At 43.7% G+C, this 14,222-nt stretch overlaps 1 protein-coding gene across 2 annotated transcripts in view; it reads left to right on the forward strand.

The window, feature by feature from the left end:
* The window catches only part of LOC126252104 (uncharacterized), a 94,405-nt gene that overhangs the window by 64,455 nt on the left and 15,728 nt on the right, over positions 1-14,222 (forward strand). The window contains exon 3 of one of the 2 annotated variants that reach the window (XM_049952967.1): positions 2,660-2,744. The exons of the other annotated variant lie outside the window; for it this stretch is intronic. Within the exon in view, the coding sequence (XP_049808924.1) occupies positions 2,660-2,744 (85 nt within the window). The remainder of the gene's footprint in view (positions 1-2,659; positions 2,745-14,222) is intronic. 2 annotated transcript variants of the gene reach the window in all.

Consider the following 14,222-nt stretch of genomic DNA (forward strand, 5'->3'; position numbering starts at 1 on the left):
AGTCAAGACAATTAAATAAAAATTATGTACATCATGATCGCTCTCCAAATGGTCATTTTATGCCAGATTCTGTTCTATGAATGTATTTTAGTAAGATTAATTAAAATTATCAGATTAAAATGATTTCTTCAATTTTTGTACATAGTCAAGGAACCCGTTAGTGAAACCTTACCATATTTTTTTATCTTTGCTTGGAATATTCTTTTTATGTTATGTTGTCACCAGTGTTCAGAGGAAATATCACTTAATGCTTTAGTAAAATGAATCTTATGAATTATATATGTCTTATTATAATGTGATGTCATTACAGTAACTCCAACAATGGGTTTGTTATTATTATTTATTTTATGGCCTTCATTGGACCACTCTAGTCAAAAATACAAAGTTTTAAACAAGTTGTTACACAGGGATACAATTTGGTTCAACAATAACTTAATATGATATCTAGATAATATAATTATTAGAGTCTATTCTTATATGAAAGGTGTTTTGCTCTTCTGTCTGTCCAATATTTCTTCATTCTTTCAGATATTTTCTTTCTTTCTTCATCTGAGACAACTCTTCCTGTACTCCTTTTATTGATTTTCATTTGTAGTCTGGTTTGCGGGACTTGCGGTATTCTGGTTTTCTCTGTCTTGTTTTTTAGGTCATCTACTGTAATTTGAAGTTCTTTTATATCTTCCTTAATTTCTGTGATCCATTTAATGTCGCTCTTGCTATTCCACAATTTTTGTATTATTTTTTTACTAATTCTGTTTTCTGTAGTTCTCATCAGATGTCCAAAGAATGAGATGCGTTTCTTCCTGATTGTGCTCATGACTGGTTCTATTTTCTTATATATTGTTTCATTTGACTCTATTCTCCAATGTCCATTTATTTTATACTGTTTATTTATACATGTCCTAATTATTATTCTTTCAATTTTTAGTATTCTGTCAATTTCTGCTGTATTATTTGTTTTGAAGATAGTTTCAGCTGCATGCGTTATTTCTGGTTGTGTAACTGTTTTATAGTGTTTTAATTTTGCATCTATAGATAGGCTTTTTTTGTTGTATGTAGTTTTGGTAATGTAATTTGCATAGTTCAGTTTTTTATTCTATTCTGCCATGATGGCTTCTCATTTAGATTGTATGTTATTATTTCGCCTAAATATTTAAATTTATCAACAATTTTGATTTCCTGTTCTCCTATTGTAATTTTGTTTGCAAGTGGTGGATCACTTAGCATAATCTCCGTTTTTTTCAAATGATATTCTAGGGCCTACTTTCTCTGCTATTTCTTGTAGTGATTTCACGTGTTGCCTGGCTTCTTGAACGGTGTTGGCTAGGAGAGCAAGATCACCAGCGAATCCCAAGCAGTTTAAGCTAATATCTTCTTTTGCACTTCCAATTCTTATCCTCTTTGGATTGTCCTTGTACCATTCTCTCATTATGTATTCCAGTGCACAGTTGAACAGTAATGGTGATAGGCTGTCACCTTGTCTTAAGCCTGTTTTTATGAGGAATGGTTCGGAAATTTCTCCTCTAAACTTCACTTTTGATTTGGTGTTGGTTAGAGTGAGTTGTATTTTTTTTATTAGTTTTGGATGGAGTCCTAGATTTCTTAAAATTTTTAATACTGAAAGTCTGTGGAGACAGTCATATGCCTTCTTAAAATCTACAAATGTTATTGCCAGAGGTTTGTTCCGTTTCTTGTATTATGCTATAATCAATTTCAAAACTAATTATCTGCTCTGCACAGCTTCTCCATGGTCTGAAACCTCCCTGATATTCCCCTAACTCCTGTTCTAATTGCTCCTTGATTCTTTCATATAGGATCTTGGATAGAATTTTGTAATATGATATTATATGTCTGGAGACACTTCATCACAAATGTGAAACAGGAATTATGATGCTTTCCAAATATCTTGCAATAGGTTCAACAACTAGGTTTACTGGAAAACAGTAAAATGCAAAGCAAAACACAAAAGCCTGTTATAATTCTATCCCAAGCATGAAACTAATTTCCCTTGTTTTCCTAGCACTGGACTGAAACTTTTGTTTATATGTTTTCTGAAACCTCACTTATGCCATCTGCTAGAGCACAGGCGAGATAAAATGACTTGTTTAACTGTAAGGTACAAAAATCTTTTCATTTAGTATTAGTTCATTTTCTGTGTATGTATATCAGGGGCAGGCAAATGTTGCACACGGCTCATGAGCGCACAGCACTGCATGTGTGCTGCTCGCATGCGATCGTAGACCGGGGCAGTGGCGACAGCCGGCAGGTTGCGGCAGTGTAGTACCAGCTGCAGACGTTGATGCGAAGCGACTACTACATAGTGACAAGGAAACGGAGATGTGGAGATTTGCTATCTTTTAAAAAGGAATGGGAGAATCATTTTTTCTTTGTGCAAAAATGTGAAAATTCGAAATGTTTAATACGTGGCAGTATTCTTGCTGGTCAGCAGAAGTTTAGTACTGAACACCATTATAATAAATTTCACAAGGACGTGTACAATTTATTGTCTGATTCTGAGCGGATGGGGAAATTGACTGAGCTTAAGAAGAGCAATCTGGACGAAAGTTGCTGTTGTCACGAGATATCTGCGACTTTCTTTCGTCATATCTCTCATCTAACTGATTGAACATTTTATGGAGCACTGTTTCCAATTTTTCAGGACAACAACAATGATAGCCCAGTGGTACGTGCAAGTTATAAGATTGCGCTTAATATAGCAATAGCTGGCAAACCATTTGCTGAAGGTAAGTTTATAAAAAAGTGCATCAATGATGCTGCTGATTTACTTTGCCCACTGAATGCAGATCAGTTTCGAGCTATCACTCTTTCTCGGCGTACTGTAAGTCATCGTATAAGTGCCATGGCAGGTGACGTTTACCGTCAATTAAGGAGTGCAGTGCGGGAGTTTATTGCATTTTCCATCGCACTTGATGAGTCTACAGATATTTCAGACACTGCAAAATTAGTGATTAATGGACACTGCTCTGCACATAACAGAGGATTTTTTTTTTTTTTTAGCTATGATGTCTTTTAAAAGCACGACCACTGGTGTGGACACCATACAAGCCATTGAACAAGCTGCCATTTCAGCTGGCTTAAATTGGGAATGTTTGGTGTCAGTGACAATGGACGGAGCACCTGCAATGAAAGGGGAACAAATGGGATTTGTTGGATTAGTAAGAAAGAAGCTACAGTGTGCAGAAGAATCATTGTACAGCGTCCACTGCATTTTGCGCCAAGAAGTACTCTGCGCAAAAGCAGCAGAACTGCGGGACATCATGCAATTAGTTATTTGGGCAGTTAATTATTTGAGATCTCATGGGCTTCCACATAGACAGTTTCACACATATTTAGCTGAAATTGGGGAAGAATATGGTGGCATACACTACCACAGTGAAGTCCATTGGCTTAGCTGCTGTAATGTACTCAAAAGATTTTTTGAGCTGAGAATACCAATAAATCAGTTTTTAAAGGACAAAGGAAGGTACAACCCCAAGTTAAAAGATCCAGATTGGGTTGCCAACCTTGAATTTTTAGTCGACATTATCGGACACATGAAAGCATTGAACACAAGTTTGCAAGGGGAAAATCAGCTAATTTGAGAAACAGCTGAAAAGGTGCAAGCTTTTGCCAGCAAGCTTGAGCTGTGGAAACAACAGTTCTCGTCAGGGAATACAGTGCATTTTCCTACTCTGTCTACTGTGCGAGAACAGAATTGCAAAGAAAAAGTTTCCGTACTTAGTGCAATAAAAGAGGAATTTCTCAAGCGATTTGGGGATATATCAAATTTATCCCAAGCTTTTGAATGGTTCTCGAGACCATTTGCTGTTTCTGTAGGTGAAATTCATCCCAATTTGCAAATGGAATTAATAGATCTACAGTGTAATTCTTGTTTCAGAGACAAGTTCCTTGTGGCAAGACGTGTAATAGACTTTTATCACAGCTTTCCACAGCAAGGGTTTCCTCGTCTCCATCGTGAAGTCGCAAAGATAATGTCAATGTTTGGCTCGACATACATTTGTGAGAGATTTTTTTCTGTTATGAAAATTAATAAGTCTCGGTTAAGACCAAACATCAGGGATGAAAATTTACATAACTGTTTGTGTTTGTCTGTATGTAGAAATTTTGTTCCATACATTAAACGTATTGTGAACTACACCTGTGATAATTAAATAAAATGTATTGTAGGTAATAGGTACTCTTTCAAACCATGATTTCTTTCAAGCACTCCTACTAACCTTATTCCTTCATGCAATAAAGCAAGCTAGGAAACAAAACGCATTACAGAGGAAGGAGCGGAGAGACGGTATGGTGGGGAGGGGAGAGAAGCGAGTGGCCAGCTTGCCCCTGTGTGCACGCAGAACACCTGTGAACTGCACATGTGCAAGTGCACTGCACATGTGCAGGATTACTGCCCACCCCTGATCTATGTGATGAGCAGTTTACTGTGTTATCCTTTTGTATGTGACTTATAGGTAAGAATATAATAGAGGGAAACATTCCAACTGGGAAAAAATATATCTCAAAACAAAGATGATGTAATTTACCGAATGAAATAGTTGGTATTTGATACAGATACTAATAAACACAAACCCACACACAAAATTCAAGCTTTTGCAACCCACGGTTGCTTCATCAGGAAAGAGGGAAGGAGAGGGAAAGACGAAAGGATGTAGGTTTTAAGGGAGCGGTAAGGAGTCATTCCACACACACACACACACACACACACACACACACACACATATACAGACACAAGCAGATATGTCTGCTTGTGTCTGTATATGTGCGGATGGATATGTGTGTGTGTGCGAGTGTATACCTACCCTTTTTTCACCCTAAGGTAAGTCTTTCCGCTCCCGGGATTGGAATGACTCCTTACCCTCTCCCTTAAAACCCACATCCTTTCGTCTTTCTCTCTCCTCCCCTCTTTCCTGATGAAGCAACCGTGGGTTGCAAAAGCTTGAATTTTGTGCATGTGTTTGTGTTTGTTAGTATCTGTATCAACATACCAACGCTTTCGTTCGGTAAGTTACATAATCTTTGTTTTGAGATATGACTTATAGGTAAATTATTCTGTTTTTTACCTTGAACATCTATACTAAATGATATCAAACAATGGAAAATATGGGATGAAATGTAATAATATTATGAAATAATCATCTTGAGGTTGAAGCTCTTTTGTCTGTGTTTGCTTTAACAGTACATATGTTTCTGGGTGGGGTCCGCCTTTAGCAAACCACAATTTTGTTTTTGTCCCAGACATGTTTCACTGCAGTTGCTGCATCAGCAGTGGGTTCTTTTATTTTATGTCTATTAAATTTAATGAATGTTCTTTACTGTATATATAAAAAGTTTTTAAATCATAGTTATAGATTTTTGAAGAGCAGATAAAATTATGTATGTAAGGTATGATTACATAATTTTATGTGCTCTTCAAAAATCGGTAATTACGATTTAAAAACTAAATATATGCACAAACAGTAAAGAACATTCATTCTGTTTGATAGCCATAAAATAAAAAAACCCATTGATGATGCTGCAACTGCAGTGAAACATGTCTGGGACAAAAAACAAACTTGTGTTTTGCTGAAGGTGGACCACACCCAAAAACATATGTAATATTATGAAAGTCTGACCTCTGCAGCCAGAGACTGTGGTCATTTATGTGTGTGAGTTGCATTTGCGTGAGTGTGTGTATATGTTGTCTGTTTTCAACGAAGGCCTTGTTTGCTGCAATCTCACTTTCTGACAGTCTTTTTGTTGTGCCTATCTGCGACTTAGCATCTGTGCTATATGGTGAGTAGCAACTATACTTTTCATAATATTCATACTAAATTATATGTAGGATATAAAGACATTGTATGTGAAAAATGAATGCCAGTCCTCCTCCTTAATATGTCAAATTGTAACATGATTTTAGATCCAAGGACTACAGTGTTTGTAAACATTCGTGAAACTGTACGAAAGAGCCGGAAGCGAAATTAGAGAAATCCCAGATTAAAAAAGGAAAAGGCAAAATGTAGTGATGAGTACCTTGTTATATTATACAACAACAAAAACGATTAATTTTTGACAATATAATGTAATTGAATAGATAAAAAATCTACTCACCAAGTGGCAGCAGAACAAGCACATTTCTGAAATCTACCCCTTTTCCTAGACCACTCCAGTTCTTTTCCTTTACCTCTCTTCTTTCCCTTTCAAACCTTCTACCAGAAGAAGGAGCCACTGGTTCCAAAAGCTTTCATAATTATAATAATTATAACCCTTTTCTTTGTTTGTGTTCTGCCACCGCTTGGTGAGTAATTATATTGTTCCTTTTTCTTTGTGGAATGTTAAATATGTTCTGTTATATTATGAATACCATCAACAATCTTGAATATAAACGATAGCTATGTGGCGCCGATGAAATCGACACCAACATCAACGCATCCATCTTTTAAGTAAGCTAAGCTTATCTTTGCTCGCTTACGCCATGTCCAGTTCTTTGTGAGCCTAGCTTGTGTTCGGGTGAATAAATGAACTACTGCTAAATGGAGGTTGTTTGGTGTAACTAACCCGAACATCTTCCTCACTGGTGACTGTGAGTTGTAACGTCTTCCGTTTTTGCCATTTTACTATGTCCGCGACCTCCGCGTCGGTTATTTTCGCTTATATTACATCGAAACAGTATTCGAACAATGACTTCGGCCCAATGCCTAATGCCGGATTTTGTGATCGACATGCATCGTGTTGCGGGCAATGTACACCCGCCAGGACTGCAACATGATGCCTCTCACTCGACGATTACGCCGATTTTGCCGGACATTTTTGAGCCTGCAACAATAAGTGAGGTTTAGGAGTGTGCATGACTCCGGCTATCAAACGCCTTTGTTCCCAACACATGTGCCCTCCCTCATCGACTGTGCAGTTACATCTTACAGATCTCCGTGCAGTGCGGGACCAATACAGATTTCTGCAAATGCTTCGCTGGACAACCTACCACCGCCAGGACAACGATTTGTCACACCGCAATCCATGCAGTACCACGCGGATACCTGCCATGCGGCCGGAACTGCTTTGTTCACAGGTCAACCTACTCAGCATCTGACCACGCCACACCTGACTCGGTTCAGCATCAGCACTTGCCTTCCTACTTCGATATCTCGGCCTGCAACAGGAACAATAACTTGTTATCTGTGCCTGACCTCCACCTCTGTCCCACTGCTATGCCTCAGTGTTTTGTACCACGACATTCACCTTATCCACATACCGTTTTGAGTGGAGTGACTATGAATAGTGAACATTCACACATTCCGTCCCACGTTCGACATCATTTCCCACACTGTGCTTCTGGACAGCCCGTACCTCCGCAGCCTTCCTGCAACACAGATGGCCCCGGCTCTGATCGTACGTCGAGCTTTCCACGGACTAACACGCATTCTCAAACTTTGAACTTTTTCTCACCTGTCGCCCCCACGCCGGCTCCGGTCGAGCTTCCGCTACCATTCTCGGCGCATCTCGGTGCCTCACCCGCGTCGGTCTTCCGCGACGCGTCAATCTGAACACACCCGCAATGTGTTGAGCTTCTGCAACTGCAATTGACACATTACGGTGTCTCACCCGCGTCGCCTTCTGCATCATGATGGATCGCGCTCAACCACATCGTGTCACCCTGACGCTGCCACCCAAACAGCTGTCGTTGCCACATCCCCTGGAGGCACACTGTCCTGGAATACTACAGCAACAACAGCTCGATTCAGGCAGTGCCCCGATGAACTCAACCTGTTCTTCCGAACATTCCACAACGCTTAGCGATGCTGCCGCCGTTTAATCCCGACAGAGCAACAACCTGGTTTAAAATTGTGGACAAAGTGTTTGACCATTACAAACTCGACGAGTCAACCAGGTTTCTGTGCCTCATCACCCACCTGCACGACCAGGAGGACTTGATTGCTGACCTGGTCGACGGCCCGGACCCATCTACCCGGTACACTGTAGTCAAAAAGACAGTTCTACTTTGGCTTGCAAGCTCAACTGAAGCAGCAATACGGCAAGTGCTCCATGTAGAGCAACTAGGCAATGACAAACCTTCCCAGTTCTGGAGATGGCTACGTGTCCTGGTCAGCACCGATCTACTCTCTGACACAGCTCTCCTCGCCATCTGGTCAGATAAACTATCTCCTCACATCCGGTTTGCTGTGGCTCAGAGGTCTCCCAAACCTGTCGAGCAAAGAATGACAATTGCTGACAAGCTACACAATGCATCACTGCTCTATTTCGCCAGCCACTGCCTACCTGACACATCTCAGGTTCAGGCTCATCGTCCTGCGGCCGGACGTGGCCGGGGCCGCACTGTACCGACCGTTCCGCTCGCTCCGGGAAGCAGTAAACAAGCTACTGGGACGTCACCGGCTCCGCCCATGGTCACGCCCCCTCCTGCAACCGAGCCTGCTGTGGCCACTGAACCTCGGCCACCACCACTGGCAACGAATGTTCCGCAGGAAATGCAAACGCACTACCCGTACTGTTACTTCCACACGCGGTTTGGTGAGACAGCACAGAACTGCAGACCACCCTGCTACTTCCCAAACGCCAATCGCAGGTAGGTCTGGGTGCCACTTCCTGCACACAATATGACAGGCACCCCCCAGTGCTCCATTCTGTCCAGGAGCGACCAGATAATTGCGGACGATTTTACATTAAAGACATTTTGTCGGGATACCTTTTCCTAGTGGACACAGGCGTCGATGTTTTGCTGCTGCCTGCGTCCTTAGCATCACTGAACATCCGCTCTCATCATACTTCACTGTAGGCCGTGAATTCAACTAAACTACAATGCTCGGGTTCAACTTCCCATGTCGTTTCACTCACCGCAAACTCGAGTGGACTTTTTTAGTGTGCAAAATTGACGAACCTATACTAGGCATTGACTTGTTGCGACACCACAAACTTTCACCGGACCTAGTGCGACACAATGTGTTTCATCACCCATCCAAGACTCACTTCCCTGTGCTCTGTCAAGCAAACACCCCCCCACCCCCCCGCCCTCCGTGACACATCGGTCCGGGCTCATCTCATCCGTGCATGCTCGTCTCTGTCGACAACGTTACAAGAAACAACGCACAAGTGCCTTGTCGAGCTTCAAAACGTCCCTCGCCTATGCAAGGAAAATTTCGAGTTCTCCCTCCAGCTCCACTAAACTCAGCTCAAGCTCTCCGATGCAGCAAAGGAATTACAGACACTACAGCAAGGACAAAGCAAGGTCAGTAAGTGCACCGAATCTGCTTGCAGTCCCAGCAATCGAGCCTCCGTGTGTTTACCTCCCACTACCCCTCGCAACTGTGCTATCAAGACTGCCATAACATGCACTGACAGCTCCGCAGGGCCACACCCACCTAACATGGCAGCGTTTGACACTTGGCCAGACACAAGTGCGTATGCGCGACGATATGGACGTGTTCCCGAACTGACGGATCCTACTCCGCCCCTTGCGGACAGCACCTCAAACTATGCAACTTCGGCTCCTGCGCACTGCCGTGCGACCGCCACTGACAACATAAACAGTGCACTTGCGCCAAGCGTTTCGCCCGCGACCGTGCTGCCACAGGCCGTGCCCTTGGACGATGGACTCACTAATGGCTCACGAGCTTACCCGACCACAGTGCCACTGCTTCGGGCCGGCCGCCACCTTGTCGCGTTGACTCCTGGGACACTTTGCCGCCTCAGCTCCCGTTGGATCCGCCGAGTGGCTCCGAACACCAAGACCATGCCTCGCCTGCCCAGCCCGCCACACATTGTAAACAAACCGCCTCCCGCGCCGCCGGCAACATTTCCATTGTCACCAACGCCCTGGTTCAGAAGCTTAGCCTCACGCCAGGTCCCCCGATCACCAGTAAACCACATCGACTTTGTCCTGAGCACCTCTCAGACCTTAAAAATCAGATTTCTGAACTACTAAGCTCTGGCATCATTGAACCCTCTGCCAGTAGCTGGTCTACACCCATACATATGACACCCAAGAAAGACGGGTCCTGGAGTATTTGTGGAGACTACTGTCGACTAAATGCACGAACAATCATTGACACCTACGCCATACCCAACATTGCCGACTTTACCAGTTCCCTCGCAGGTGCGACCATGTTCTCTGTCACTGATTGCAAACGGGCCTACCACCAGATCCCCATGGCACCTGAAGACACCAAGAAGACAGCAATCACCACCCCGATCGGGTTATTTCAGTTTTAATTCATGCCCTTCGGCCTGAAAGACGCAACCCAGACCTGGCAACGCTTCATCAACGAAGTGCTATTCGACCTAAAATTCTGCTTTGCATATCTTGATGACATTCTTGTGTTCAGCTCCTCCGTCGATGGCAACATTCGACACGCGCAAACTGTTATGAACACTCTTGCGGCAGCAGGCATAGAGACCAACCAGGACAAATTGCAGCTACATCAACCCGCTGTCACTTTTCTTAGTTTTCGGGTATCTGCCGACGGCATTTCACCGCCCCCTGAGAAAGTACAAACAATAATAAACCTACCCAGGCCTTCGTCATTCAAAGAGCTCCGGCACTTTCTGGGGACGGTTAATTGTTATCGCCGACATCTACCTCGGGCTGCGGAGATTAAGGCTCCACTGACGGACGCCTTGGCAGGCACCAACACTTCTGGATCTCGGCCCGTTCCGTGGACCCCTGCTATGACTGACTCTTTCACCGCCCTCAAAAATCTTCTTGCCGAGGCCTGCACCATCGCGCATCCTCATCCCAATGCGCAGTTTTTCATCACCACAGACGCGAGCGATACTGCCATCGGCGCTGCCCTTAGCCAGACAATTGACGGCCAGACTTCGCCTCTGCGGTTCTTCACGCGTAAGCTCACCAGTTCGCAACGGAAATATTCCGCATTTGACAGGGAGTTGCTCGCGGTCTACGAAGCGATCAAGCATTTTAAGACTGATGCTGAGGGATGCCCTTTCTATGTTTTAACGGACCACAAACCCCTGGCTGCGGCCATTACAAACCTGCCAGCTGACCTGCCTCCTCGCCACTTCAGATACATGGACTTCATATCTCAGTTCACGACCGAAGTGAGACACACACTCAGTTGAGCTGTCTTCAACGCATTGCAGAATTTAGCCCACCCCGGTGTTCGAGCGTCCGCCCGCCTCGTAGCGGAGCGCTTTGTGTGGAGAAATGTCAACAAGGTCTGCCAGCAATGGGCATGCTCCTGCATTGCGTGCCAACGCTGCAAAGTACACAAGCACACTTCACCCCCCCTCGGCACCTTTTCGATCCCTCCTGGGCATTCCCAGCATATTCATATTGACATTGTTGGCCCTCTACCCCCCTCTAACAGCTTTCATTATGTTCTCTCGTCTATCGACCAAACAACTCGCAGGGGTCGAGGCTGTCCCCCTCCCCAATATTACGGCAGAAACTGTTGCTCGAGCTTTCGTCGAGTCATCGGTATCACGTTTCGGATATCCAGCTATCATCACGACTGACCAGGGCAGATAATTTGAGTCGGCCCTGTTCAACGAGATTTGTAACATTTGCGGCATCTGGCGCATCCGTAACACAGCATATTACCCGCAAAGTAACGAGCTAGTTGAGTGCTGGCACCGCATTTTCAAGGCAGCTCTTCGATGCCACGACTCTCTATGGATGGAGGTCCTTCCCCTTGTGCTACTCAGCATTCGTGCGATCTATAAGGAAGACCTCAAAGGCACAATAGCCGAGTTTGTATATGGCCAGAACATTGTTCTCCCTCCTTTGCCAGCCGGGGTGACCGAGCAGTTGTAGGCGCTTCAGTCTGGAACCGCACTGCTGCTACGGTTGCAGGTTCGAATCTTGCCTCAGGCATGGATGTGTGTGATGTCTTTAGGTTAGTTAGGTTTAAGTAGTTCTAAGTCTAGGGGACTGATAACCTCAGATGTTAAGTCCCATAGTGCTCAGAGCCATTTGAACCATTTGTACTATATCCTTTGTTTTATCACTATACCAGAGTGTTTCTTTCCATCTCTTTTTGTTGCTTGTCCTTCCACATATTGCTTCTGCCGCACTTACTAATGTTCCCTTGAATCTACCCCTTTCCTCTTCTACCGTTTTTGGTTCACCCTTTGGGATGCTTTCCTTTACTACTTGTAGGTACTGTAGCCTGCTTTCTTCCTCCTTCAACATCCATACCCTTTTATGTCTTTCCTGGTTTTCTGTCCCTTTATTATCCTTAGTCCCCCTCAGGTTCATTATCTGCAAACAGTGGTCTCTATCCAAGGCCTCTGGTGGTATTACTTTAATGTCAATGATGTTCCTATTCATCTCACTATCGTGCAGTAAGTAGTCAACTATAGACTTTCTCTTTAAGTATTGACTGTAGCAGGTAACCTCGTGGCTCTCGTTTCCTCAACCAAGAGTTTCCAACCAGCAAGCCATTCCTTTGACAGAACTCGAATAGTCTTTCACCTTCCTCATCGAAAAAGTGCAAAGAAGGGCAGCTCGTTTCATGTTATCGCGCAGTGCCGAATGTGAAAATATTTTGTTGACACCCACCTACGTAGGAAGAAATGATCATCATAATAAAATAAGAGAAATCAGAGCTCAAATGGAAAGATTTAGGTGTCCCTTTTTCCCCCCCACTCGCCATTCGAGAGTGAAATGGTAAGAAGTAGTATGAAAATGGTTCGACAAACTCTCTGCCAGGCACTTAAGTGTGAATTGTAGAGTAACCACGTAGATGTAGATGTAGAATTGCAACATAGCTGATCTACAACATGGCTGCTTTCACACATGGTCCTGCTTTTTATTCGGTAGGAAGTTCCTGTGACTGGACTGCTATAGGAGGAGAATGAAACAATCCATAGGGTGCAGGACTGGAAGTAGGATTGGAGTATAGTGGACAAGGATATTGTGTAGATATGGCGGGTGACAGAACACGACTTTGGCTGCTGTGAGGAGGATTGTGGGTAGGATATCACTCACCTCAGGCCTGGTGGAGGATATGGTTGAGCTTTCCAAGGCCAGAGTAATACTGGGTGATTAGAGGAGTGCTGGTCAATGGTGATTAACAGGTTTACTGGTATCAGGGGAGCAGATGCCATGCAAGATTTGTTTATGGGTGGGGTGGATTGGATACTGTCTATCGATAAAGTCTCTGGTAAAGTTATCAGTATATTTTGATAACTCCTGCTCCCCACTGCAGATGTGGCATCTTCAGGTGGCAAGGCTGTAAGTAATAGACTTTTTGACATGGAATACATAATAGCTGTCAAAGTGGAGATACAGTTGGGGTTGGTGCACTTGATATGGACGGATGTATTTTTGGAGCTATCTGAGAGATGGGGATCGACATTTACAAAGGTGGCTCGATTTCTTGAGAAGATTTGGAAACAGATGTTGTGGTTATGGGAGAAAGAGTAAAGGTTATCCTTGCCATGTGTCCAGATCATGAAAGTGTCATCAATGAATCTGAACCAGACAGGAGGTTTTAGGTATTTAGTGGTTAGGAAATATTTCTCCAGATGGTCCATAAATAAGTTGGTACAGGATGGTGCCAAGTGAGTAACCACAGCAGTATCATGAAATTTTTTTATACATTTAGCTTTCGAAAGTGAAATAATTGTGAGTCAGAATGTGACTGGCTTTTAGGATTGTGAAAGAGGTGGTGGATTTATCAGGAGAATGTTGTGAAAGGTTGTATTCCATGGATGCAAGGACATGGGAATGGGGAATGTTGGTGCAGAAGGAGTCTGGTGGTATTTGGATGGTAACTGTGGAGAGACGGTGAAGGAAGTGAGCAGTGTCTTGAATCTAGAATGGGAGGTTATGGACAATAATCTGGAGATGTTCATCAACAAAGTCAGAGATTCATTCTGTGGGAGAACTGTACCCGGTCACAAAGAGACAACCAATATGGGGGCCTGTGGGGTTGGATTTGTGGAGTAGGTAAAAGTAGCAGTACAGGGGGTTGCTGGTGTGAAGAAGGAGATGGATTCAGGTGTCAGGTTTTGTGGTGGATCTAAGACCTTGAGGAGCCCCTTGCGGTCTTGTTGAACTTCTGGGATGGGATCATGGTTGTAAGGTTTGTATGCAGAGGTGTCAGAAAGTTGGCAGAGACCCTCAACCACATAGTATGATTCATGACCATTGTGGTGGAGCCTTTGTCCTCAAGAAGGATGATTATGTCTGCACTATTTTTCAATTAACAGATATCACTGTGTTCCACAAGAGTGATGGTGGA

This window comes from Schistocerca nitens, chromosome 4 (genome assembly GCF_023898315.1).
Source record: "Schistocerca nitens isolate TAMUIC-IGC-003100 chromosome 4, iqSchNite1.1, whole genome shotgun sequence".
Classification (NCBI taxonomy): Eukaryota; Metazoa; Arthropoda; class Insecta; order Orthoptera; family Acrididae; genus Schistocerca; species Schistocerca nitens.